The sequence below is a fragment of the Zootermopsis nevadensis genome, unplaced genomic scaffold, assembly GCF_977971745.1.
Source record: "Zootermopsis nevadensis isolate Lab colony 2312 unplaced genomic scaffold, Znev_1.0 Znev_ptg000016l, whole genome shotgun sequence".
Taxonomy (NCBI): Eukaryota; Metazoa; Arthropoda; class Insecta; order Blattodea; family Termopsidae; genus Zootermopsis; species Zootermopsis nevadensis.
Genome location: NW_028259148.1, coordinates 12,730,477 through 12,742,892, shown reverse-complemented (window position 1 = coordinate 12,742,892; position 12,416 = coordinate 12,730,477). Strand labels below are relative to the sequence as shown.

Below are 12,416 nucleotides of genomic sequence, written 5' to 3'. Positions count from 1 at the left end.
CTGCCAAGAACGTATATGAACAGGTCCCAGTCCGAGAAAAGGATGGAAGGAACCTGTTCATATGGACCTGTCGTCAGACAGAACACTAAATAACAATAAGATGAGGTGGTCTAGCGGTTAGAACGCTGGCCTTGTAATCCTGGGGTCTCGGGTTCGATTCCCGGCGATGCCCGAATTTATAACTTGTGTTGGGCAAGGCCGTGGTCCAGGTATCACGGAGTTTTCCTCCGGGGGTTTCCCCGGTTTCTCCGTGGCATCCCAACAATTACACAGAAGAAGGCAATGGCAAACCACTTCTGTATCGCCTGCCTAAAAAACATATATGAACAGGTCCCAGTCTGAGAAAAGGATGGAAGGATCCTGTAAAGGAGATGGCGTAATAAAGAAGAAGTGGATATTCCCCCTGTTTGATTAGCACAGTTTATTTTGGTATGAAGGTCATGTCATTGTTCATCTGTTTTAAAGTTTTGATTTATTTCTCCAGGAAAGTACTGAAGTAAAAACTTGAAATAGTCTTTAGTTGCCCTCATTCAAATCCTTATAAAATTAGGAGAATGACGTGGGTGGGACATGTAGCATGTATAGGAAAGATGCAACAAAATTTAGTTTAGAAATTTTGAAAGAAAAAGCCTTCTTGAGAGGTTAATATTAAAATGGACCTTAAAGAATTAGCCTCATGTGACCATGGTAATGGAAGGTTTTGTAATAGGCAGGAAATGTTTTGACCATCTGAGTGGCTTCCTACTTTCAAGAGGGACTGTGTTCTGTGGTTTTGGTTAAGGATAAAAACTCTGGAAAGTGATACAGCTTGTTTATCTGTGGATCTGCTCAGGTAATGTGCATGCAGTACTGGCCAGCATCGAAAGAGAAGAATGAGACACATGGAGGCATCTCAATATCCATTCTCCATGAAGAAGAATTGGCCAACTTCCACATCCGAACTTTCCTCTTAGCTAAGAAAGAAGAAGGCGCTGTAAGGTTTAGTTAATAATACGAGGCGCGTCCTCAAAGTAAGTTTCCCTGGGGCCGTTTACAGAAACAAAACACAATTTCATGGAAATATTTATTGCAACAGATACAGCAAGTGTCCAGCTATTTTTCAACATATTCGCCACCGGAATTGAGACATTTGTCATACCGTGGGACCAACTTTTGAATACCTGTGTCGTAGAAGTCTGCCGCCTGGGATTGGAACCACTGTGTGACAACCATCTCCGCCTCTCTGTCATTCTCAAAACGCTGACGCTGACCGGACAGGAATTTCTTGAGGTGTAGGAAAAGATGGAAATCACTGGGAGCGAGGTCCGGGCTGTAGGGTGGATGATTAAACACCTCCCAGCTGAACTCCTGCAGGAGACTTGCTGTCCGTCGAGCCGTGTGCGGCCTAGCGTTATCACTGACCGCACTTCACAGTCGGCGGGAGCTGGAATAAGAACCTCCATCTTCAACAGCTGCAACGATGCTACTGTGAGAACGCGGGAAGTACCGTTACTGCATGCGCCATGCTACGTCATTGCTCTATCACGTACGCACAGTCGCTTCGCGCAATATAAGGTTTGCTAGCTGTGGGACGAGTGGGAAACTTACTTTGTGGACGCGCCTCGTAGCTGAGGTGGGGCTGAGTAGTTACAAATATGAGGCTCTGAGGAACACTTTAGGAACTCATTTTCTCATCCGAATAATACAACAATTACAAAGATTTTTTTTTCTTTAATTTTGACGTAGCAGGAATTGGATCATCTGCTGCTAGAAACTAAGTACAGTTTTTAATTTTGGATGAAAACTTATTTTTTATGTATTGCTGGGCCCTTATATTCATAATGCTGGAACTCACCCATTTTTCTAATACCTTTGCTTTTCTTAGAATGTAGTTACTTACCATTGCGTTCCATGTTTATGGAATTATTAATTAAAACTGTCAAATTCATGTGAATACACTAACTGGACACGATATGAACTTGAATAAAAAATTTCTTGGATATTATCCATCGTCTAGTAAATATAAAACGTAAAAAGACGTTTCGGAGATGGGCTAATCCCTATCTCCGGAGATAGGGATTAGCTCTATCTACTGGGCCCAACTGTGTAGGAACCTGAAGACGGATATAGAGTCCCATCTCCGAAACGTCGTCTTACGTTTTATATTTACTAGACGATGGATAATATCCAAGAAAAATTTTATTCAATTGACTCTTCACCATCGTCAAGAAGTTTTAGATTTGATATACAATATGAACTATCTAGTATCCTGACAGACTTCAGACTGCTACAGCCGAAACATATCATCTCCCATCTTTCATATTTTTACCTTGTATGTTACGGCATACTGCTATTTGTTGTTAAATTACAGAAAAAGCTAATCAGGCATCCTCTGTTGCCCACAAGTTTCTGTTCTTTTAATACGATACAAAACACAGCATAAGACATCTCATGGAAATAACACTGCATGTAACAGTTAAAACAATCATTATTTATAACACCTATTTTGTCATGTTCAAATACAATTTGGCTGACAAGATGATGCTTTTCATATTTATATCTTTTATAAAATTTAATAACAGGAGATTTTATCTGAAGTTATTATGTAAATGATAAGAATATGCTGGTATTTTAATACCAGTACTTACAGTCTTTCATATTTTAATTGTTAATTAATATTATTGAACATAATCAATAGTTGTGCTAGTATAAAGTAAAATAACCCCAAGGATGTCTTGACAGAGCTGAAAAATGTTGTGTAAAAACCAAATATCTCATTATAACTTCTTTGACACTGATGTAATGTATCACATTTGATGGCTTTCATTAATCATTTTATAGACTGTTGCATTTACTTATAATTTTAATATTATTATCTTCATAATCACCACCACCATTACCACGACTATCACCAATGTAATTATTACTACTACCGTACCACTGTCATCCTTAGTGGATAGTGGTTAGTGTGCTCACCACTGGACCCAAGGTTTGCGGGTTCAAACCTGACCGAGGTCGATGGATTTTTAAGGGTGATAAAAATTCGTAGCACAACTACCTTCAGAGGGGAAGTAAAGTCGGTGGTCCCATGTCGTAGATTTACGGCATGTGAAAGAATCTTATGAGCATGAATGAGATGTTTCGTAAGCAAAATTCAGCGGCCCTTTCTCACTACTAGATGGCTCTGGCAGTCAAATCAGGATTGAGTAGAAATTGTACAGAGTCTGTGGGCTGGTCACTTACTACTCACAAATGCTCGCTTCAAAGACTAGGAAACCTCGGAAGACCCACAACTGGGTTGTAGAGCCTAGGAACAACAACTACTGTACCATTACTACTACTATGGTTAATCCTTTATTGTTATTTGTAATTGTTATTGTGATTATTATATAATAATTATCTGTATCATTTACCATCTGTGTCACCTTAATCAACTTCGTTATTGTTGTTGTTATTAAAAATAACCATGTAATGAAGATGTATGGGGGAGTGGAGGTAAAGCATTCTTAATCTTGGCTGTAAATGGAGGTGCTCCAGCTGCCTTATTCCTGGGGAAAGCGCCTTTAGTATTAAGTGAAAAGGAGGATGTGTGGGCCCCAGACACTGGACACTGGGTACGACCCATTCTTCAAGTGCCTGAGCACTGCGGGTCCCAACTTTTTCGTTGGCTTGATTTATAGATATTTGGTAGGACTCCTTGGACGAGGGATCGGCCCGTCACAAGGCCTCTACCTGTACACAGGACAACACAACACAGAAAAACGTGGACAAACATCCATGGCTTGAGTGGGATTCGAACCCACGGTCCCAGCGACCAAGCTGCACAAGGCCCACGCCTCAGACCGCGCGGCCACTGCGGACCCCGGGCTCCAGAACCTGTTTGAATACAGTGGCGTAGCGAATTGTTCTGCCTTTGTCAGAAATCAAATGCTGGTTCACTGCATTGTCCTGACTTACACTGTTGTTGTTCATATTGGTATCGTGTTTGTTAGTTAGGATAGCTCAGTCAGTAGTGGCTGTCTGTCTGGTTACTTATAATAAGGGTTTGGTTTGTGCTGGGGGCAGAGATTTCTGTCTGCACCATGTCGAGGCTAGCTCTGGGGCAAACCCACAGTGGCTACTGTGAAGTGTTTCAACAGAAAAAAATAAGCTATACCTTGACATTTCTGTGTACTTTTATGTTGTACCAAATAGTAACTTTTGTGTTTGTGATTTATTTAATGATGCTGTGAATAGTTCAGACTGTCTAGCGTCAATGAAAAGTAACTTTCACCTTTACCTATTTGTTATCTATTATTGTTAATATAATTATCATTGTTGGTGGTGCATAGCCACTTTAAGAAGTATAGTTTATTCTATAATAATACATTTATATCTGAAGAAGGTTCCACTAACATGACTGTAATTCCTTCAGGACGACAAAGAAGAAAGACGAATTCTCCAATTCCACTACACAGAGTGGCCAAGTCACACCTGCCCATTTTCAAACTCGGTGCTTGAATTTCGGCGACGGATACGTGCCGTTGTCGGATCCCATCAAACTGGCAAGAATGGACCAATGGTGGTGCATTGCAAGTGAGCATAAGTAAAATAGAATCATAAGTTATCAGTTTATTTACTATATTTTAAAATAACTGTAAGAAAGAAAAATACTAAAATAAAATAAAATAAAAATAAAACAAAAAGGAAGCAAACTGTAGTGTTCATAATTACAGATTTGTGCATCATATGTATTCCACTCAGAATACATGTAATTGAATGGAGGTCTGTAAAATCATAATTCAAATACATTACATGATTTAATGTATATAATTATGTGTTAACAATGCTACTCAGGAAGAATAATATTTTCTGCTGTAATTAATGCCTGTGAACATTACAATTATTTTATATATGTATTTCAGTGCGTCTCCACACCTGGTAGCTGGAAATTATTTTCTGAAAGATTTTTTATGCTATAATATTATTTTGAATGTTTTTAAGTGATTGAAAATTAGATTCTTCTACTGAGATTTATAATTTCAGGAATATGAGAAGGTCTGGCAGGAATAATTTAGGTGACTTCAATGTAAATTCTATCATTGGTACTTGCTTTTGAAAAAAATTGCATTGCACAAATTCTTATGCAGAAATGTATATTGTGATAATAAAAAAAATCACTTGTCTGGCCAAAATTTTTATAATTTTTATGGAAACACTGCTATAAACATTTTAAAACTCTACAGTTTATTGTTTATTTTACAGGAACATATTTATGATTTATAATTTATTTAATATCAGAACATTAGGTCAGCATGGTTTTGACCTTATTGTTAGACTTTGACCCCAGTCTCTGCACGTTTTCTTTATTTGTTTTTGGGTCATACCAGAAGACTCAGATCTTGTCACCAGTCAATGTTTATTAAAAAATGTTGATTCTTTCAACAGTATTTTCTGAAGAGTGAGAAAATTGTTTTTCTTCTGATTACCCCCCACCCCCACCCCCACCCCTGAGATGATCATGACAGTAACTTTCTTCATGATCAGATATTTGTTTAAAATTGAGCTCATAGTTTCTCATACTCAATTTTCCTTCTTCTAAACAATCAATTAATGATTATTTATACCATTTCAGTAATATTTTCTACAGTTGGATCATTTCTTAAAATAGTTAGGTGGATAGATCTTTTGTTGATTGTAGTTTTTTTTCTTTCTGTTTTTGTCTTTAAATTGCTTAACTCACACATGAACCTGTATTGTACTTATCATAACAATTTATAAATGTCAGTTGCAATTTTCTTTAACTTAAATAAAATTTAAATAGTATTAAAAATATATTAAAATTGGCCGTCAATCACAATATAAGATAATTAAAAGATTAAAATATCATTTTTCGTTCCTTATCGAGTACTCGATTTACATATGGAACATTTACGACGACATGTTTCGGCTATATCATAGAGCCGTCATCAGGTGTTATGTTATAAACTTTTTAACTGAATTACTGATTTTTAATGCTTTTTTGGTTTTCATTTTTCTTATCATTTTCTCGTCCTTCATATTGTATCTTCATCCGTTGTTGTGTCATATGTCACTAATATAATTGCATGTTGTAGTGATGCCAATGTTGTGTATATTGGACCGAGAAGTAATATCGCAGCAGTATTTGGAGAGATTGGAGGTATACTGTATCGGATCGTGGCTGGTTAATATATTTTTAATACTATTTAAATAAATCACAATATGACGCACTTACAATATCTTATAAATAAAATTTAATGTTTGTTCTAACATTTTATCTTGTTTGATTTTGACAGGTAAAACACCAACATACTATATTTGCACCAACCAAAAATTAAACTGAATTTCAATTGTTTGACAAAGAACTGCCAAATCTTGTAGTCACATGCTCTGAAATTTGCCACCTCACGCACGCACGCACGCGCCATTTGTATGTGTGTGAATTGAAGTTATCATTTGCAATATTAATCATATGGTCCCTTTCATATTTTTTAGTGATGGAGGTGGAAGATCAGGAGTGTATCTAGCTATAGATGCAAACTTGGAGCTGGCTGAAGAGGAAGATTGTTTCGATGTGTTCGGATACCTCAAGAAACTCAGGCAGTCCAGAAAAGGGCTTATTGAAAATTTGGTATGAATAATTTCATATAGATTACGTAATGCTCGTTGAATAAATAATTTGACAACAGAAAATATGTATGAAACTTTAATTATATTGAGGCAGACTGCCACTGCTGTTACGGCTTTTATCTCAGCATCGTACTAGTAAACTGATACTCAACAAAGTTCTCTTCGTGTTCTTTACATCTTACACATTCAAATTGATCTTTTTACCTCATTGTCTTCTTCAGTGTTTTTAAGGTCTGCAAATCAAAAGGTCATAAGACAGGGCTGTATATAGGGTGGTCATCCAGTACCTCCTAGTACCACTTGTTTATGATGTCCTGTGTTTGAGAGCAACATCAGTTGTCCCTATGCAATTGTCACCATTAATCTGTTTCATTTAATAGTAAATATAAGCATATAATGACTCCCTTGGTCACAAAAGGAACAGAAAAGTCCACATTGAAATGTAAATGTTTCTACACTGCTTAAAATGTCTTGAGTGCTGTAGACAGTTATTAGCCTGTTTAGAATTTATGTGTACTTTAGTTTGTGTGAGATGATATAATGATTACTTTCACCTAATCTGACACACACACATTCATCACTTATTTATTTAATGCCTCTTATAGGTAAAGGGCCGCCACGGTGGTCTAGTGGTTAGAACGCGCTGGCCTTGTAATCCCGGGGTCTCGGGTTCGATTCCCTGCGGTGCCCGAATTTATAACTTGTGTTGGGCAAGGCCGTGGTCTAGGCAACACGGAGTTTTCCTCCGTGGCATCCCAACAATTACTCCATTCACACACAGAAGAAGGCAATGGCAAACCACTTCTGGATCATCTGCCAAGAACGTATATGAACAGGTCCCAGTCCGAGAAAAGGGTGGAAGGATCCTGTTCATAATATGTCGCCAACCTCCTGTAAAGGAGACGGCGTAATAAAGAAGAAGACGAAGAAGATCTGTAAAGGGCCTTAATAGCAATATTAAGCATCACCTCAGTATACAATCTAATTTTTTGATGCTATGAAGTAGACAAGTGTTGGAATGTCAGAAATGATATTCAGTTTCTTGCAGAAGCAACAGAATGCGTATGTTAATTTGCGAACTAAATTCATGCGTCGAACTGGTGTGTGTTCGCACACATGTGTAAATGCATGCATGTATGACTATAAATTATCAATTATGTCCTTCCAATGTGTTGAAATTAATTCTTGTAGCGTGTATAGATTAAACTAGAGCTGTGATAATTTAGTTGGTAAGGTGACTGGCCTTCGACTGAATGCGCTGGGGTTCATGTCTTTGTAGGACATTGATACTTTCTTTTTCACATACTAATTATGCCGGTACTGGCTGACTACTCACACACATGCAATACTGTGGTTGGGAATGCATGAAGTCTTACCTTATGCCTTCATATAATTTTACCTTTATATACATTAAATTGTTCCCGAGTCTTTGAAGAGTGTTCATATTATTTCACAGGACCAGTACAAATTTGTATACGATACGCTGGAGGAGTTTGTGGTTTGTGGAACTTCGTGGTTTCCTGTAAAAGAGCTTTCACAGAGGCTGAAGCAGAAATCCATGAAGAACGTCATAACCAAGATTAATGAATATCAGAGAGAGTATCAGGTACGTCCTTGATTAAGTATCCGAGAGCCATTAAATGTTCTCTTAAGTTTTCCTTACCAGAAATGTGAATTTATTTATTTTTTAGCTGTGATTGATATATCTTATTCACACACACAGGTTACTACTGGTAAGGAAACCTCTTGATTTTTATTAATATTAGTAAAGAGAAAATGTCTTATGATATCTTGGCAGCAGAACCTATGTGTGACTTTTAATTTATAGACATTATAAATTAGCGTCGAAGTATACAAACAGGCATCCTTTCCCGCGGCTAAAGCATGGCTGGGGCGTGATGCTGACTACTCAGCCCCATCTAGTGCTGAGGGCAAGGAAGGGAGGAGCTATACCTCCACTCACCCCAAGCGCCTACATGGCGTATAGTGAGACAGCTTTACTTTTTATAATGTAATCGTTGTATGAAAATAGTGAAACCGAAATTGTGAAATTCATCAACATTTAAATACAGTATGTGTTTGCTTTCTCTCCCAGATAATATGAAGGAGGGTATGCAACCAGAGATGTTTTCAGTGATTTTACGACTGCTGCCAGTAGCTTGAATTAAAGAAAAAGTTGCATAATATTACAATTACTTTGCAGCAAATCTGTAAACAAACACCACGTTACACCATCGGGGACTGTGCAGGAGGACACCGTGGTGACAACAGAGAGAAAAACAGGGACGTTCTCATTGTGCCTCGTGAGTACCTTGTATTGCTGTGATGTTATACAAATTAAATGATAATATAAAGCAATATCATTATGATTTGTATCCAACATGCAGGAGCAGCTGGTGTGTCTTTGCATAGTTAAGAACTTCGTTGCCAACGGTGGCAGTGCATTCTCTCTAACAAATTGCCACAGTCTGCATAAGTGAGAGTGGAAACTTTGAGAAATGAAAATATCTGGCATTTGCCGTAAGGACCATTCTACATAAATTAATGCATCTCACAGCCCAACCACTGCTGATTTGCATGAAAATTGCAGAGACGTTAGACATCATGGATAAAATCTCCGTACCAGTTTTCGGCACTCTTAGTGACAGTGGTGTGAACTGTCACAAACGTAATAGTTCCAAGGAACTCTTCCTTCACCTGCTGTAATATTTCTGAATCTACAGTTGAAGGTGCTCCTGATACTTCTTTTTCAGGTAGAATTTTAATGATTTTTTCCTTTAATACACCCTCAATTTTTGCCAGTTTAGCTGACGATTACTTTCTCTCTCTTCATCTCCTCAGTTTAATCACTGATTCACCAACTCTCATCTGTCATTGAGTGACTGCAAAGTTTTCTGTCTCACAACACAGTTTCCTTTTTCTACTTCCTATTTTTATCCATCGTCATACCCACTAGAACTTCAATAGTGGACTGCAACTTTAATGTTTATGACATTTAACACACACCAGCATGTCATTAGCTTCCAAGTTAGCCCAAAATGAATTCTCTAGCTCACTTATGACCAACATTTGAGCAGGTTTTACAAGTTGTATCATGTCAAAAAAGTGCTTTTTTAAAAATTATGGATGGTAATACAAGAAAATTATGAGGAGCAGAGAACTAACTTTTTGTATTTTTACTTTAATGCACAGAGTCTACAAGTTCACAAAATTTTGTTGAAAGCCGCAGGGGTCAGGTTGAAAATTGCGCTTCTGTTTGTGTTAGTTTGACATGGAATGACCCAAAACATGATCAGAATGTTTGTCTCCAGTTGAACATTCTTGTGTTAGTCTGTACATGGCCAGTTGACCCCTTGGCTTAAAATGGAATTTAATTGTAAGACTTGAGGTTCTCACAGCGGTGAGTATGAAGATTTCTGTCTTCTGGGTTGTTGCACTATGTAGTCTGGTCGATGTTTACCAACGTTTCAGAGGTCATACTGCCTCCGTCATCAGAGTATGAAGATTTCTGTCTTCTGCGTTGTTGCGCTGTGTAGTCTGGTTGATGTTTACCAACGTTTCAGAGGTCATACTGCCTCCGTCATCAGAGTATGAAGAATTCTGTCTTCTGGGTTGTTGCGCTGTTTAGTCTGGTCGATGTTTACCAACGTTTCAGAGGTCATACTGCCTCCGTCATCAGAGTATGAAGATATCCGTCTTCTGGGTTGTTGCGCTGTGTAGTCTGGTCGATGTTTACCAACGTTTCAGAGGTCATACTGCCTCCGTCATCAGAGTATGAAGAATTCTGTCTTCTGAGTTGTTGCGCTGTGTAGTCTGGTCAATGTTAACCAACGTTTCAGAGGTCATACTGCCTCCGTCATCAGAGTATGAAGAATTCTGTCTTCTGAGTTGTTGCGCTGTGTAGTCTGGTCGATGTTAACCAACGTTTCAGAGGTCATACTGCCTCCATCATCAGAGTATGAAGATTTCTGTCTTCTGGATTGTTGCGCTGTGTAGTCTGGACGATGTTAGCTAACGTTTCATCACCCTGATGACGGAGGCAGTATGACCTCTGAAACGTTGGTTAACATCGACCAGACTACACAGCGCAACAACCCAGAAGACAGAAATCTTCATCGCCCTGATGACGGAGGCAGTATGACCCCTGAAACGTTGGTTAACATCGACCAGACTACACAGCGCAACAACCCAGAAGACAGAAATCTTCATACTCATCGCCCTGATGATGGAGGCAGTATGACCTCTGAAACGTTGGTAAACATCGACCAGACTACACAGCGCAACAACCCAGAAGACAGAAATCTTCATCGCCCTGATGACGGAGGCAGTATGACCCCTGAAACGTTGGTTAACATCGACCAGACTACACAGCGCAACAACCCAGAAGACAGAAATCTTCATACTCATCGCCCTGATGATGGAGGCAGTATGACCTCTGAAACGTTGGTAAACATCGACCAGACTACACAGCGCAACAACCCAGAAGACAGAAATCTTCATCACCCTGATGACGGAGGCAGTATGACCTCTGAAACGTTGGTTAACATCGACCAGACTACACAGCGCAACAACCCAGAAGACAGAAATCTTCATCGCCCTGATGACGGAGGCAGTATGACCTCTGAAACGTTGGTTAACATCGACCAGACTACACAGCGCAACAACCCAGAAGACGGAAATCTGGAATTTAATTGCTTGCCAGTGAACTTTATTTTCAGTTTTTATGAATATAATTATAAATATCATTTTACTTGTTTCAGCTGACAACTCCAGACCATATCTTACCTCATTTCAGGGAAACAACTTTACAGATTACATAAATGCAGTTTTTGTGGATGTAAGAACCTTTATTTACATTGCAATATTAATTAACGCTTTTTTGAAGTATTTACAATCAATAGTTGTATCATTCTAAAGTTAATCATTTCTGATTATATTGGTGTAACATTCTGTCAGGTGTGTGTTTCAGGGCTATACAAAACCTAGGGAGTACATCGTTACAGAGTGGCCACTCAAACACACATGCGGGGAGTTCTGGAGTCTGGTCTATGATTATGAATGTGCTGCAGTAGTAGTTTTATGTGTCCCTCCAAACAACACGGTAAGCATGATGCACAATTTGGCACTATAATATAAAGCATAGGATTATAACACAGAAATTATTTTAATGTATACGAGGTGCGATCGGAAAGTTTTAAGACTGTGTCAATAGAGGGCGAACCGGATGTAGTACGAGCTTCTGCCGCTAGGGGGTGCGGCCTACATTCATAGTGAATCAGTGTGCCAGCCGGCATCATCGAATTAGCATTTGTTTCTTAGTTACGGGCGTTTTGGTAGTGCATTACACCGACCCTCCTGCGATTTCGGAATGGCGTGTGCATCAAATTTTGCCAAAGACTCGCCAAAACGGCTACGGAAACCTATGAAATGCTAAAGCAAGCATTTGGGGAGTCCGCAATGGGTCGTGCACAAACTTTTGTGTGGCATTCACGTTTTAAAAATGGCCGAACCTCTATCGATGATGACGAGCGTTCTGGACGACCATCTTCGAGCACAACGCCCGAAAATGTTACGAAGATTCGGCAGGCCATTCACGAAGATCGACGTCGTACCATCAACGACTTGTGCGACATTGTTGGGATAGGCTATGGGATCTGTCAGCTGATTCTAAAGGAAGAACTCCACATGCGACGCATCATGACAACGCGCCAGCGCACACCGCCCTCAAAGTTCGGCAGTTTTTGGCCTCAAACACCATGGCCGTCATCCCACACCCTCCTTATTCGCCGTGTGACTTCTTCCTCTTC

The 12,416-nt window shown here is 39.0% G+C and overlaps 1 protein-coding gene across 3 annotated transcripts in view; it reads left to right on the top strand.

Moving 5' to 3' along the window:
* The window catches only part of Ptp36E (protein tyrosine phosphatase 36E), a 125,097-nt gene that overhangs the window by 103,007 nt on the left and 9,674 nt on the right, over positions 1-12,416 (top strand). For all 3 annotated transcript variants that reach the window (XM_022082224.2, XM_022082225.2, XM_022082226.2), the window contains exons 6-12: positions 833-973; positions 4,394-4,554; positions 6,475-6,610; positions 8,066-8,215; positions 8,813-8,912; positions 11,370-11,446; positions 11,579-11,710. In XM_022082224.2, the coding sequence (XP_021937916.1) occupies positions 833-973; positions 4,394-4,554; positions 6,475-6,610; positions 8,066-8,215; positions 8,813-8,912; positions 11,370-11,446; positions 11,579-11,710 (897 nt within the window). The remainder of the gene's footprint in view (positions 1-832; positions 974-4,393; positions 4,555-6,474; positions 6,611-8,065; positions 8,216-8,812; positions 8,913-11,369; positions 11,447-11,578; positions 11,711-12,416) is intronic.